Source organism: Nesoenas mayeri (assembly GCF_963082525.1).
Source record: "Nesoenas mayeri genome assembly, chromosome: 4".
In the NCBI taxonomy this organism is placed as follows: Eukaryota; Metazoa; Chordata; class Aves; order Columbiformes; family Columbidae; genus Nesoenas; species Nesoenas mayeri.
Genome location: NC_137540.1, coordinates 43016844 through 43033596, shown reverse-complemented (window position 1 = coordinate 43033596; position 16753 = coordinate 43016844). Strand labels below are relative to the sequence as shown.

The 16753-nt window shown below is 37.6% G+C and overlaps 1 protein-coding gene across 7 annotated transcripts in view; it reads right to left on the bottom strand.

The window, feature by feature from the left end:
- TENM3 (teneurin transmembrane protein 3) overlaps positions 1–16753 on the bottom strand; it is a gene marked incomplete at both ends in the record, with an annotated part of 311431 nt that overhangs the window by 54061 nt on the left and 240617 nt on the right. For 5 of the 7 annotated variants that reach the window (XM_080343549.1, XM_080343551.1, XM_080343552.1 and 2 more), the window contains one exon: positions 5184–5330. In XM_080343549.1, the coding sequence (XP_080199675.1) occupies positions 5184–5330 (147 nt within the window). Of the gene's footprint in view, positions 1–5183; positions 5331–7864; positions 7892–16753 lie in introns of all 7 variants that reach the window. The other 2 variants (XM_080343548.1, XM_080343550.1) reach the window with 1 other exon arrangement.

Genomic DNA, 16753 nt, shown 5'->3' with positions numbered 1-16753 from the left:
AACCCAAATGGACACAGTCCTGAACAACCTGCTCTAGCTGACCCTGCTTTGAGCAGGGGCTGAGACCAGATGATTTCCAGAGGCCTTTCCACCCTCAGTCCATGACTCTTGTGATTTTCTAGTCTCATTCTTGTACAATATGAAACCCTGTCCTAGCTAAAGTATTGACCTCCCTTGCTGGTTTTAACTCTAGAAACCTGGATCAGTGTCAAGGTGGGGGGTACTGATGGTTAACAGCATAGTTTTGGGTTTTTATATCTCTGTATGGTCTCCCAGGCAATATCTGGTGCAGTTGCCAAAGAAATGCTTGAATTTCGTCATTCATCTTTGTTAGTTTATAAAAAGCAAATGTACATCTGGAGTATAGTCTGCAGGTCATAAAACTGCATGAGATTGACACCTTCTGAACTAATCAGCTGGAAATGCATTTTTACAAGCCTCTCCGCTAACATCAATCAGAGAAAGAATCTCATTTCACCAGCCAAGATACAGGGATACGCTGTTTGTTATTCTTCTGTGGAGTTTATCAGCAACTTGCCCAAGCGAGTGACGGATGGTTATGAATCTGGCTCCTCATAACTTGAGAAAACATTTTTCATCCTTTCGCCGTACTTATGTGGCTAGAGCTATCTAGTACCACTAAGTTGAGCACTCTATTGCACTGTGTGAAGCAGAGTAAAATTTCCTTTCTGAAATGGCTCTGCAAAATTACTGATGAATTTTGTTTAGCCTGAAAAATATGGGACTTATCTCAACACTGTCTTATTGGTTATATCACTCAAATATGATAGTGGAATTATAAAGAAAATAGAAACTCCTACAGTCAGCTGGACAATCATTATCAGTCTCAGAAGGCTATTTTGTGGGGCTTTTTTTGTTCTAGATGAAAGAGGTTCTTCTGTATATGGAAGATGTAATGATTACATTATCGTTTTCTTCCTCAAAAGCTAAAGTCTAGCTGTAAATATCTTGACAGATGTCACTTTTCCCTTTGTTGCAAAATGCACAGAATTGCAATGGAGCATGGTCTGGTGATTATATTTCATATTTGGAAAGACTAATAAAACCCCCAAACCATTAAATGAGAGGTTTTGGCAACACAGAGGATTCCCACACTTATGGATGCCTAAAAAATAAGATACATTAGTTGTTGTGTTCGCTTTTGAATGGATTCTGAAGAGTATGCATAAAACATCTGGAAGGAAGAAAAACAGGGGGACAAAATAAGTCCTGGGCACAAGTTCAGCTTGTGTCAAGGGGAGATCATGGCCAAGGACCTACATTAATCACATTATTGGTAAATAAATAGATTAGAAATTTTGGCAACAAAAAATCTCCACAAAGTGCCTACATTCAGTGCCTACAAAGGAAGAATACAGTTTTGGAGCTATGATGCTGGCTGTCCCACAGGACAGTTTTGGTAACTGTGGCACACTAAGACAACAGGCTGGAAAGGACAGAAAACTGTGTTAATAAACCTCAGTTACCCTCGCAGAGCTCCATTTTACAACAGCCTATAATGAATGGACTCAATTATAGACAGCAAAAATGACTGCCTGTAGGAGCAGCTGCTTGGAAAAGCCACGGAAGCAGAAATAGCCCTTGATTTATTCCTGAGAAGCACACAAGGACCTTGTTCCATGTTACTATTGCAGTATCTCTATAAGCATACCTATAGTCTGCTCAAATTCAACACTCCTGTTGGAGTGAAGAAGCCTAAACTATAAAGTGTTGGGCTCTAAATGAGCTGTCACTCCAGAATGAAATCTTGGAGTCACTGTGGATAATTGCTATGGATATATCAACCCAGCACTCCCCAGCAACCATAGATGCAAACAAAAAGCTGAAGAATAGTGGGAAGTGTTGGAGCAGAAACCAGAGAACACGAGAGCATGCCACTGCATCAGTCCTAACTCAAGTACAAACCTGACATTTCCTGAGCTTAGGTTATCTTTGTACTTAGTAGCCCTTTTGACATTCAAAACATTCTGGGGCGGTAATTTCTGATGTTAATTAGCATCCTGCTGGTATACCAAAGAAAATGTTCATATTTGTCCTGTTATGATTTTTCACTAAACATTAGCCACTATCAGAGAAGAGGCCCTGGTTTAGGTAATCTTTAGGCTGAATTTGTACTACCTTGTGACAATGCTTATCAGGAGCAGGGTATCCTAGCCTGTGCAAGTAATTACAGAAATACAGTAGTGCTAAGTATGCTTTGCTTTATTACGGTACTTATTTTCATTTTAGTAATAAAAGAATATTAATAATCTCTTAAATCCTGCTGGTGGAAACCTGTAACTACTCTTAATAATTGGAGAAGAGCTAATAAAAAGCAAACTTAAACAAAGGAATCTGCTCAGTAAAGACCTACCTAAACAGTAAACAGCTTATTCTTTCTACAGTGATGACAAAACACGGGCCATTTTGGGAAAGTATAACAGTGACACGTTTTTTTTCCCAAGTAAAGGTGAGGCTTATTCCACCCATGGACAGCTCTGACTTCCCCTCTCCCCATAAAGTCAGTAGTTTAATTCAGCCTAAGGTCCGCATGTTGCACATGCTTTGTGGGTTGCTAAAATGTAAAGAAAATTCTGTATTTTATTATCCAAATCAAAACCAGGGACAAATAAAGAGTGATCCTTAAAGAGAAAGAAAAGGATCTGCAAGACTCTCAGAAATCTGTATTAAAAGGAACATGGGTAATAATCACCACTACCTAGAAGGGAAAATAATCAAGTACACTTTGATATCATTAGTATCTCCTATGGAGAATATTCCCATTGAGGTCCTTGGGATGCTCATGTTGATAGAATTCGAATACTCAGTTCCAGAAAGAGCTGAGAATCAAAGGAACAGCAGACACTGTTATTAATGAATTATACACATATTAATATATGAAAAATATTTTATCCAGTGTAGGATGAAACATAACCACAGTGTATGAATTAGCTAACAACCAAGATAACTTCAATTACATAAGCACTGAGCCTAGTGCGATGTAAATCACACTACCTGCAGTCATCGGTATAAATTCAGCATAAGTGCTCAGATAACCTAATCTCCCACAATAAACAAATACAGCAGAGGCCTCCTTGTGTCATTCCCTGCAGCTGTCTGGAATTTCAATGGCTTGCTCAAGAGATTAGTGGGCTGATTGCACGTACTCTTGGAAAGGGAAGAAACGCTGCTGCTCTTTCTAGGTGGGCTCCTGGCAAAGATTACTCTCTTTCCTCAGTTTTGTTTGGTATGCTTCCAGTTTTTAATTTAATTTAATTGGTATATTTTAACCCTTTTCCTCAGCCACTAGTCAAAGATTGAAGCAAATATGCTCTGTATTGAAGCATATAAATGAAAATAAAGCACACCGAAAGAGAAATGACAGTGACAAACAGCGTTACACAGGTCAATCATGGCAAAACAACTGTTTGGCCAATCCCTTTCTTATACATAGCTGCATAAAGTCTATAAAGGAAATAGTGAAAAAAATTAGACCTTTTTTTTTTCCCCACTATTGTTCTATCTTCTTGAACTTTCAAGTAATTCTGTCAGATCCTTCTGCTCCAATTCCTTGTTCCTCTTCCCCTTTTCCTCACAAACAGCTTTATTGCTTTCAGTCTGAAGTAGCATCTTCTTTACCCTTTTCTGTTTACGTGCATTGCTGTTCACCTTGCCCTCTTCCTCCCACTGCTCCGTTATCTGCTCTTGGTTCTCCCTCTGATATTTCATGTCCTTCTATTATCTTTAACTTTTACTGAATCTGTTTCACTGGGTTTTCAACCTTTTTTCCTCTACACGACCTGTGGTGTTTTGTTTGGTTTTTTTTTGCTTGTTTTTTTTTTCTCCTCCAAGTTGTTTATGCTTTAACCTAGTTTGTACTCCTCCTTGCTCTGTCTTCTTTCATGCCTACACATTTCTCTTTCTCCCTTGTGTTCATAATCCCCTGGCCCACCTGAATTTAAATCCCCAAGCAGTGCACCCCTGCAATGCTATGCTGTGGCCAGTCATTCCTCCCGCTCCCTTCCTACATGCGAGAATTCAGCTTCATGTTAGCTCAGATGGGATGTACCAAATCGCATCAGATTCTTTAGGCCCCTAAATGTGCAAAACTGACTCAAAATATACAATATGTAAACAAAGAAGGATGACAAATCAAATGATGTGTAAAGCAATTGACAGCAGTACTGTTTTAAGTGTGTTATTTATTTTCCTTGGGAAATAAATGTTGCTGTTTTTTATAGTTTGTGATGTCCAAGATCCAAACTGCAGTTGGGATATGGGAGCAAACAGCCCACCAGCAACAACAAAGGCGTATGTAGTATAAAGCTGAAAAACAAAGTCACAGATGACTTTATCATCATCCAGAGGCCCTTAATGGTGTTTCTTATCTCTGCTCTGAATCTGAAGGTGTTAAACAAAAAGAGCTGATGACAGAAGGGGAAGAAAGGCAGACAATCAAAGCATTATTCTGATCTAATATTTGACTGCATTCACATTTAATCTTGTTTTTTTTGTGGGTTTTTTTTGTGTGATTCTGGAGTCATGCCAAAGTCACAGCCCCTCCACCTTCTCTGCCCCACAATAACGATTGCTGATTGATTCCTTAAGTCAACAGGCCTTCCTGCCTCTTGCTGCAGATTGTTACCTGTCACCTGAATGACAGACTGTGGAAAGCAAGCCAAAAAAAAGACGACTTCTGGAAGCATCCTGTCAGTTATCTGAGCATTCACAGGCTGTGGAGGGATAAGATCTCTGTAGACCGGGCAACCGATTCCTTCCAGCAATAGCATCATGGGTCAAAATGTAAGCTCCCCATAAGACCTTTTCTCTTGGGATAATTTCCTTGTGAGGTCACTGAAAATCTGAACTCCTTTATTTTTTTTTCCCCTCCACTACAGTTCACTTACTTGAGACTATGTTTTATTCCAGTAAAAAAGAATATTGCGGGGAACCTAAGGTGACATCCACCATTTTCTAAGTACATCTCTCACCTATCATAAACATCCTGTAAGGTTTTGCTGATGTGCCACATAAAAGCACTGAAAACGGCAGTGTATTCTTAGAGGCGTAAGAGCTAGTAAAACGTGTATGGTTCTCACGGCAGTATTTAATGACCTGACTGTAAAATCTCTGTTCCTCAACACATTCTCCCCAGTGTTAAAGATCTGGTTGGTATATCGTACCTCCTTCGTTGTCCTTACTGTCAGTGCAGAGAGTTTCCATGGCTACGTCACATCCCGCTCCCCTCCATCCCGGCTGGCAGACACAGTGCCAGCCGTTCTGGTCCAGCGTGCACCTCCCGTTGCTGTTGCACAAGCCAGGGCAGCCCTCTGTTGAAACAGACAGAGAGGAAAAATCACAAGTGATTTAAATACTGCCATTATATAAAACGAAAAAAAAATACAAACAAGGGACGCTTACTGGGAACAGGCCTTAAGAACAGCACAAATACTGTAATTGCACATGGAGTGGAACAGCAACATTACCTGGGGAACATAATTCTTAGCGAAGTGGCATCTTTGATTGGCCTGACACTTGAGACACCACTTACCTGTACAGGCAGGAAATAAATGCACCAATCCTCTAAATACCTGCAGGCCAGACAAAATTAAGTTTTCTTTTTAATTTTATTTTCTTTTTTTCCTTTTCTTTTTTTTTTTCTTTTTTTTTGGCAAAGTAACAAGAGGTGAATGCATAGTGCAAATACAGCTGTGTAAAACCATACATTTTTCTGTGTTCATAGAACAGATCATTATTTGCTCTATGCAGTACTGGTTACTTACTGGCACAAAGGTATAAGCTCCCTGTTACTATGATCAGATCCCTCCAAATTCTTAAGTAGGAAAATGGGTATGATTTTAGGCACATAATAAAAGAGAATGTCAACTTTATCTGGTCTCAGAGTTGCCGTATATTCATGTGAAATTACAGTGCGTTAAATAATTGCACAAAGTATAGGCCAGTTTTAATGACTATACTTTATGCCAAAAATACATTCCTTTTCACAGAATAAGCAAAGCCCAGGAAATAGTGAAGCAGCTTAGCATCTATTCTAACAAACATTAGGATTCAGGCTGCATACGGATGGGACAGGACCAACAGGATTTCCAACTAAATGTAATAGCTGTGCGTATTTGATTACTTAGGACGGACAAAATGAAATACCATAAGGACCACAATAAAACATTGATAGACTGAACAAAAACACGGTAGTGACGTGCTTCAAGACAGATAGCAGAGAGTGATTTTTTGTGACAATCTCCCTAAGGCTTTTGTGCTGTTACCTTTATATCCTATCTTGTCTGCTTTTATGGCCAAGGAGGGAAAATTTGGGAAACAATTAAAATAATTTAATATATCCAAAACTGATACTTGTTTTCAGTCTAACATTGCATTATATAAACAGTATCTGTCACTTCCTAGTGATGAAATCTGGCATGCAGCCAACATGATCTGTATGAAGATGACAACACTATAAATATGTAGATTTTGGTGTTCCTTATCTGTGACTATGACAAGACACTGACAGAAGCAAGTACAGATATGGCACTAAGTATCTTATGAGAAGGTGGCTACAAATCAGATATTTTTGGACACAAAAATATTCTGTAAACTTTTATCCAAAGCAACTAAGTAACTGGCTAAACCACTTCTTCACTTTGTAGAGCTACCAATCTTTGTGAACTAATCTACTGACCCATTTTGGTTTGTCTTAGTCGAGCTTAGAACAGTCTTTCAGAACAGTTTATTTATTTATTAATTTACTGACTCCTTTGAACCATGTAGCTCCAAATTACAAACATTCTCAGAAAAAAAGTTATAAAGGATGCTTAACTCTTGCCCAGTTTCTCTTAGAAGGCAGAGAATCAGGAAAACCTCTCATGAGGAAGGATGGTGAAGCTACAGTTATGCATATTGTATCATCACGCTAGGCTGAGATTACTCTTGCTGCTCTTATTCTTTCAGATTGTAGCTGCTAGTAGTATTCATTGATATAATGAGCACTATTTTTTTCTTAATCTTTCGTCTGTTTAATTTATGGAAGACTTACATATTTAATTGCAATACTGACAGAGCGTTTTAGGAGTCAATTGGGTACACTCAAGAGTTATTGTGTGAAAGCCTGGATATTGCCATGAATATTGCCATATTCTAATGAAAAAAACACAAATAAGGAATAGAGAAGGATACTCAGGGAAAGAGGGGTAGGAATATTTTAAACATTCTTCTAAATCAGTTTTTCACCATAACTGAAGATACAAGAATCTTTGCTGTTTCATGTTAGGCTTTTGCATCCTTGAATCTTTTAATTGAAAAAGTTGCATAGATTATACAAGCTTTTTCTAGCTTCATACAAAATACAAGTAATAATTTCCTACGTTTAGATAAACAAAAACTTAGGAGCCCAGGGTATTCTATTGATCTGTCTACATATAAACACACACATATCTATAATTAATCTGTTCTTTAGAACTAATGACACTTGTTCTGTGACAAGAGCATCACTTTGCTTTGTTTCCTAAATATTTACAGTTTTGTAGGAAGAGGTCTAATGACAAAACAAAGAAAAAGCACCAAACAGCAAATGAATACGATCTTCAGTTTTTGGTTCAAACAAAATCTAATACATGTACACAGTTTGTATATAAATGTATAATTACTGCTAAAATGTTATTTTGTAACATAAGCAAGATTTAATATTTAATTTGAGATGAGTTGAAAGTCATATGAGTTAAATCTATAATCCATGGTATGTATGTAAGAGAAGATTCTTTTGTCCAGGCTAGTACGTTTGTAACTATATATTCATATAAAAAAGTACATGTAGGTATAGGCATGTCATCAAAGAGCAAGTATACAGTACCTTTCACTATCTTATCCAAATAGTGAGCTTGAGAATTAAAAAGAAAAAAAAAAAACAACAGACAGACATTTCAGAAGTGTCACATAAAACAATTGTTCAGAATTCACATGCAAATCAAGCAGGTGCACCTGACGTGGGAGGTCTTACATTAGAAAATGAAAATGTATTTCAAAGCTTTCAAAAATGCAAGAAATTATCTTTTCAGCAAACATTGTCATGATTCAATGAAACTATTTGAGAAATGAGGCCTGCAGAAGGAAGAGATGCTACCTTTCTTAGACTACGTTTTTCATCTGACTTCTCTTCACCTGCTTTGATGTTTACGTGTAACAAAAATACAATCAAAGCTAGTTAAAAAACTCAAGTTTCAACACAACGTAAGAGTAATTACTTAGCTTATGAGCTTTAAAACACTGACCATACTGGAAAATCTTTGATTTGCAGGTCATGTGTGACTCTGACAGCATAACCAGCACACTAACTTAATTCTGCTTGGATTAACAGGATTTTTGGGAGGAATAGTTTTCTTCTGCTTCAGTTCAGCCACAGTTATTCTTCTGAGCACACACACCGATTATGTAAAACAAGTTATATCGTCTATGAGGGGTGGAAGAGGGTGTAGTGAGGTTAGTAGTGTTGTGATCCATTGCATTTGGAAAAATGGGTGAAAATTAAACTTAGGCTTTAGATACAGAAGACTAAATAATATGGTATATCCAAGAATAGCAAGACATTTTTTCATAACTTATGACATTTAAAATTTAAAAAAAATTTGAGGAGGCAGATGGATGAATGACAAAGAGAGCACAAGGTGGATTTAAAGCAGCATGCCCTACTTTTAATACATAAAACACAGCAGAGATGGATTATATGTTCCCTCCTTACATTCACAAAACAAAGACTGACTGCAGTTGTGTTAAAGAGATTTAATGTCGTACAGCAAACCTACATTGGACAGGTGCCTCGCAGGCTACCAGACCCAGCCACCTGCACACAGGTGACAGGATGTCACAGACTATTGCGGTGGAGACACACCAAGCTGAGTCAACCGTGGTGGATTCAATCCCGTGTTTTTGCTGTGGACGGGGTCTCTCAACAGAGCCCATGGGGGCTCTCTTTCAAAATCTGACCTTTCCTAAATCTTTGTTCGCCCCTGTGTGGCCGGCACTCTGTCACCCTCAACTATGTGTATCGGATGGGTAAGAGAGGCATTTCCAGCCAGGGCCTTCCTGCCATTTTGAATGAATGGGAAAAAAAGCTCTTCCTCAGCCCGAGGAGGGAGGTGATAAGATATGTAGTCTCACAGAAGCCACAGTCACTGCTATGACTAGGGTGGAAACTTGCTACTACTTCCTAGTCCCTCTCTCTTGAAGACGGTGTCAGGTGTCCCACACAGAGTTGTGGTTTCATTTTTTTTTTACTAAAATGGTAAGGTTAAAGGGAGACAAAGAAAGAAGATGAAAACATCAATTACAGAACATTTAGAACAACAGCAACAAACTAAGTAGCTTTTCACATCAACCGCAAACAAAAAGAAAATTGATACAGCTGCATTTGAGGGTGGATCAAATTCTTCTCTTACTCATCCAATATAATTCCCCTTGCTCCTACACAGCTGCTCTTAGAACATGGTGTATCATGTGCAGAGAAAAATCAAGCTTTAGTGCATAAAATGGAAGCAATTAGCTCTGTCTGGGGAATGCAACCGTCCACCAGTGAAACATTAAATGCCTCTACAAATGTAGGGATAGGTAACGAAATAGAACATAGAAAAAAACCTCCGAGGCAACTGAAAATAGTCCCTGCAATCCCATGCCCCAACATGCTATTTCCTTTCAGAAATCCAATCTGCATTAAAAAAAATAAAAGATAAGAAAATGTTCTTTAAGAGTTTTTGTATCCAGTAGCCTTGTAAGAAGTCAGTTCCAGAACATAAACCTATAATGCCCGGAAAACAAGTCCTACTTTCCAGCATCCTTTTACTTATGGTCAGTTGACATTAAGGACAACATTAGAAATGATTTTGGTTAATGTGCAGCATCCTACAAGAACCAAAAAGCAGAAAACAAGTAACCCAAAATAGTATAATTTTGCAGTAAAGTTTAACTAGTTATGCTGTCTTCCTTATCGTCACGAAAAGATAAGGAATTTTAGAGGTGGGATTTGGAGCACTTTGCAGCTGCTCCTTGGCATATTTACACATGTGGCACATGTGGGTTATGTTAAGTCCTTTAAAAGTCTAATTATAGACCAAACAATATATTTAGAAGGGTTTTCTTGCAGGGTTTAAAATTTTGCTACTATTTCCAGGAGTAGAGGGACTACATATAGCTCCAAATGGGATAAAGAAAAACAAAAATAAAGATACAAAATTTGTACATTTTCTAGGCTAGTCAAAATCCAAGAAGATGTAAATGGCATTCAAAATTCATATAAAATAATAATGGTATTATCGATGTTTGTGTATATTTATATAAATAAATGGCAGAGAAACCTATTTTACAAAGAACCGATAACAGTCAGGCAAATTCACATTTAACATGGCATAATTCATAATCAGTAAGAACCAAGACTTTTTTTTAATTTAATGTCTCCCATTAGTCTCTTATCAGAGATGTCAGTGTCTTCCTTAGATTACTCATACGCTGCTTCCTCCAGGTATGACAGAATAGCCAGAGAACAAAAGTACATATTAAATCCCTTTATCCCAATCAGCTCCTGTTTAAATCAGCAGGAATGACATACCCATTGATTTGATGTTCCTTAATTGGTACTTCTAGCACTGCGCTATTCTGATTATTCTGTCATAAAGGATTATAATGGTGACATACTTCTAAATACTGTATAGCAAATTTATATTCCTATTTCTATTAGTTTACATTATTATCCTCCACCAGACATCTTCACCTATCATAATCTTTGTAACCTGTACACTACATTAGAACATCCTAAGTATTTTTTGTAGTGTATATATAGTCCCCTTACAATGTCAATTCGCAACACCTCCACAGGAGTAATGAGTTAGCTTTGCCATAATAGCAGAACTTAACCTCATAGCACTGCCAGACTTGAAGCAAAAATACAAAAGAATGTGACCAAAGCCATGTCGATCAAAGTCTGCCTAAATGATAAACTACTTTGGAGTGTTTTTTGCTTCCTACACTTTCAAAATGTGAGCCGAACCCTTGCCTTCTCTCCATTAATACTATTAGCTCTCTCCTTTCCTCACTGCATTACAGCCTCTCCCTCTACAAGAAAGAAAGGTGAAATAAGAAGAGAGTGAAAGGGGGGAAGAAGGGAAAGAAGATGATGAAGAAATAATTTCAGTATGCAGCCACAATGAAGAAAGCTGCTCTGCTTCTCTCTGAGCAAGCTCTGGTTTGGTTTCTCTGCTCATTCCCCACAGCTCAGAACAACAGCCCCCATTCCCTGGTGAACCATTGCATACGTATTGCTGCCGCTAACATAGACGTCGTGCTCTCAGACACAGATCTGCTACAGGAAGACGGAAGCAACGGATCTTGCGTGAGTCACATTTACACTTCTACATCACCTTGCAGCGAGTGTCATGTAAAGAGATACAGGTAAAAATGCCATCTTAATTTCTTGGTAGAAAAACTGACTGTAAGCAAACTACGGTATGTTGATAGTATATTGTTTCCCTTAAGCTTTCTATACATTTATCTGTTTGTTTAGAATTAGAAAGTTTTAGTATCTTCGCTTAATGTTTGCATTAATTTTTAATATTTGTATGAAACTTTGTTTACAATCCACATGACAAACAAACCCCCCATTACAGGAATATCATGAGAGTGGTCAAGTCAAACACACTAAATTTAGGCAATGCTGGTTTTATGGCTACCTGAGCAATTTTTATACTCTTCTTCCTTTGTCAATGTACAGAGCTGCCAGCCCTCTCTCTGCTCTTGTTCTCTCATGAACAACAAACACCTTATGCCCTAGTAGCAGGTACACCATGCTAACCTAAACAAAGAAGTAACTGTTTTCTATCATCTTCCTCCTCAAGTCAAAATTATTTAGTATAGTATCCTCGCACTGCTGGTGTGAACAAAGAATCTATTATTATCTCATTTTACTGTTGAGTAACTAAGGCATAGAAAGATTAAAGTGAGAACTCTCCATCTGTTTGACTGCAAACACCTATGATGCGATTTTCCAGAATACTTAGAATTATATAGGATTTCATACACAAAACAACATTTTAGCAATTCACATTGAAACAAGTCAGAAAGTGAAGGTCAGAAGGCACTCATTTAAAGTTTGCCTTTGTGAGCACCTAACAGAAAATTCATGGTAAAAGCAAGGGTGGAACCCAGTTCTTCAAAATAATTCTTAACCAGGAGATCAGTACGTGCACCAATCTCTGGCACAAAGAAGTGGAGTTTCTGCATGTGACAGCCCCTCACAGCCTTGCAACATGCTTAAATCAGGTCTGTCAGGTGCAGAGGGAAAAGCAGTTAAACATACTGTGTTGGATTTTTTTTATTACAAAGAAATGTATATGCTATAATTAATATATATCTTCTGTTATATGATATAATGACAATGACACACACACGTGTTCTTTTGTGGCTTCCTAACTTTACGTTCTTGATTTTGCAATTTTCTACTAAAGCTCTTTTAACATGTTTTTTTTGGGATTTGAAACAGAAACTCTCACAGCAAGCTTCAGGGAGAATGCAGTTTGTGTAAACAGGTTTTTGTGCTTGTTTTGGGGGAGCTGGTACAAAAGTCAGAGTTGACAGCTCTTGGCTTGACCCTTCTAATCTATTCGGGACTCAGTCTGTGGTGATTTAATCCTCCTGACCTGGCTAGCAGATCACCCTTAAGTTCCTCTCATTTCCAACCAGCCACAGTTCAACTACCCTGAACGTTAAAACATCTTTTGAATGTAAAAAACCAAATATCTCCTGTGATACTTAAACCCAGTATTTCTTATCCTACCCACAGCAGACTCAGGGAATAGTGTATTGTTTCCTTTAAGAAACTGCTTTTACTCTCAAAAGGGTGACTGAAAAAAGCCATGCATCCATTTGCAATTTCTCCATATCGCTACCAGAAAACCTACAGGAGTCCAGAATTCATGAAACTTTAAAGCCACTGTTCTAGCCTGTCTTCAGAGTGGTTCACTCATGTCAAATTCATCATCCACTACAGCCTTTTCTGAGTCTCTTCTCCCTGGCAAGCTGCTTCCTAACTTGAATTTGTGCAGCTGATTATCCTTACTTAAGTACAAACCCCGGCATTTGTTGAATCGCACCTTATTTTTCTGCATATCCTGTGCTACTTGTTAAAGTAATTTTAAATTCTTGTCCTGTCTCCCAGAGTGCTTGGGGGCAGTGGGCTTTGCTATCATTTGCAAATGTAATTCTCTCTATTCATCACTGAACAGTACTGAAAGCACATGTTCTTCCACTCTAAGCAGCTCATGGTCGTCATCCTTTCTCTGAGTTTATAAGAACCTTGTCTTTGACATGCCATATGTTCCGAGCATTGCTGCCAATAGAGGAGGATTACAAATACTCTTCCCTTTTGATACTTTTTTACTCCTAAATTCTCATCTTGCCCTTCCTGTAAAGGAGAACACATGGATGGAATAATAGTTTCAGGCAGTTTTATTTGTTTTCTTCCCTACATAGGCCAAAACGTAATCCTTACCCTGAAATCATACCTTCTTCATAATTTCAGCACTTTTCTCCAGTGTCCACCTAGAGCTGCAGCACACACATCTGCTACATGTGTTTCCGCAGAGACCTGAATTGACTGCAATTTATCCCTTGCTAAAACCGCAACTGTTCTTTGCAGCAACCGCTGATGGGGTTTTCTATACAAGGGCACATATGCCCACTACCTTTTCGATATTTTGTTCCGGAGTCCATCCCAGTTTTACTATAAAGTAAGATTTCTCATCATTACTACTAGAAAGAAGCCAGATGTATTTAAGAATAAAACATTCAGTTGCTTTAAAGGATATAATAGATATAGGAAGCTTGAGACTACTAATATGTTCACGAGCAGTGTTGTTTCTTATTTAACATCTATTTAGCTGGAAAAGGATTTAGAAGAAAGGGTATATGCCATTAAGGATATAAAACTGTCTCACGTGTACAGGCTCAAAAAGTTAAAACACCGGAGAGCTCTGACAAACTCACAAAGACCTGCCAAGACAGATGCAGGTGAAATCTGATGCTTACATTAAGAACTGCATGAAAGAGAAATTTGGCTTAGAAGCATATTAAGGGATAGAATGGGATGGGAAGCATTTTTGTTTCCACCTGTCTTCCTGACTGGAAGTACTTTCAGAATGCACCTGAGCAGCATGCGACTACCCCATGTACAAAAGCACGCACTTTCTGGCCACTTCAGCTCAAGTGAGCTTTGCAACACGCTTTAAAATTCTTCACATCTCAGAGGGTTCTGCTGTTTTCTGAAAATGTGCCTAACTTGAACTTCACATGTGGTCCTCATTTAAATGCAAATCAACCAATTAGCAATTTAAAGTATGCTAACAGATAATTTGTATTTGAGATACTCTGCCTTGAAATGTGTTGAGGCCTGACCAATAATTCACTTTTTTTTCACAGCTTCAGATATGTATGCACTGTCTTAAATTTAACTGGTAACTTAATATTTTTATAGTTACCAAACATACAAATATTTTGCATATTCAAGGCTTGGCCTGGCAAATTAATAAGATGCTCTTCAGGCAAAAGAAAGATCAAAATCATAAGTGTACTATATTTCATGAAATCTTATTGAACTGCGGCTATCAGTCCTCTGATGCCAAGAAAGTCATCTTCTCTTTTCCATGAAGATTTTGTATTGAAGCTACAGGTGTAAATATTGTGGTGAAATCCTAACTCAAATGTAGTCAGGTGTTTTGGGAGTAGCATTTCACTCACAATATTGTGGTGAACTAATTGATACCTGATAGGATTAATTTCCAGTCATTTTCTCTGAGAACAATCTATTTGAATGTGAAAGCTCATACCTTCATTCAGAAACAATCTTACTTTTAAGATGAAATTTGTACTGAAGTACGATTCCATGAACTCAAAACTAAGGAAAAACATAAATCTAGGAATTTGGATAATTACAGAGTATACTAATGCAGTAGTAATTATTCTAATTTGAAGGACAAAAGTTTCCTTCTGATCAAAATTCCAGAATTTGAAAAGGATCTTAAAATTCACGGATTCTTGGCATGAATGCATTAAGGTACATTAAATACCTGACCCATTAAAGCACTATGAAATGTGAGTATTCTCAGTAACTTAAACTTTGGAGAAATCTAAACCATGCTTAGTAACTTAGCATCAGTACGAAAATGATGGTGATCATCCTAACACCAGTTACCCATGCAGCTCTCCCTTTAACCTGCGAATGCAGAGAGGATCAATCAAGCCCTCAAACTGTCCATGACTTCCTTTGTCAAGATCATACTATATAGTGTAATGATATATAGCCATATCAGGTTTTCTATTGGCACTTCCTTTGATTAACAGGAGGAACGCATTTGCCTTGACTTGCTCTTTGATCTTATAAAGAGATAAAGTGACATCTCCCTGTAGTAATTTTGAAATCTGTAATATAAGGAGCCATAAGCTAAACATGTGTTGAAGAGAGCAGGTGCAGACCACAAAATTTAGTGGAGAAGATCACTTCTTGGCATTGCTGGACGCTAGCAGCACTTCTGAGCTTACACCGCTCACAGTCACCTAGAAAACCAGCTCACAAAAGCCATTGTGTCTGTCCCTAGTCAGAAAACCAATTCAACCAGCAACCAGGACAGAGTGTATACTAATGGAAATGCACTTATGGGAGTGTGCTCTAGATGTTATTTATTTTTTTCATAATTCGGAAAATCTAAACCAGATGGCTTTCCTGTTTTTCTAGCTAAAGTAGCTGAAACTAGAAACATCTTGCTGAAGAAAAAACATTTGTGGTTTGATTGGTTTTAATGTCTTGTTAATGCCATTTCATGCAAATAAAAAGGTTAAAATAAATACTTTGCTGTCCTTTGTTATTTTTTTCTAAACTACATATTAGGGGTAATTCTTAGGCGATAAACCAATTCTCACTGGAATAAAAACATATTACAAGCTGTACACTTGTACAATGGGCCACCACTGGATTTGAATTTCAGTTCATGGACCAGGTAAAGTAGCCTTATGCAGCACTCAAATACCATGATGTTAACTTCAGCCCTCTTGAGGGATTAATACGAATGCTTAATGACATTAATCCACATTTAGATCACTTATGTTTAATGACATGCTTTCCGTGCACACATATATAAATATTAATTTTGGACTGAAAGATAATCGTTCAACACAATAACAATTAAACAGCTGTAACCTGTCTCATGTGTTAAGTAACGGAGCTGCAGGCAAGCTCTATAAACAGATGGTCTTACCCACCCATGCTTAATGTTAAAGACTTTTTAAAAAAGAGGTGTTGACAAATCTGAACAAGAAGGCATAGTTTCAATGCAAATTGCCCAATTTGCAATTTAGATTACTCTAAAACTAATTTGGTCTATTGAAAAAATTAAGCTGCATTGTAAAACTGAGATGTTACACAGCACATGGATATAGCAGATTCCCCACCAATATAATTATTTACTAATTTCATTCAGATAACAGACTCTGGTGGAAAAGCTGCTGGAAAAGTATTCATATTTATGGGCTTCCTGTGACTTAATTTACTCATGGTACATGCCAGTTATATCACAAAATATAATAGACTTTCTGATATAATATCTGTTCCAATCTCACAAAATAACTACTGAGACAGGAGAGGGTCACTGAACTCATTGTAAGCCAGGACAGAAAGGAAACAAAAACATATTTTAGCACAACTGTGTTA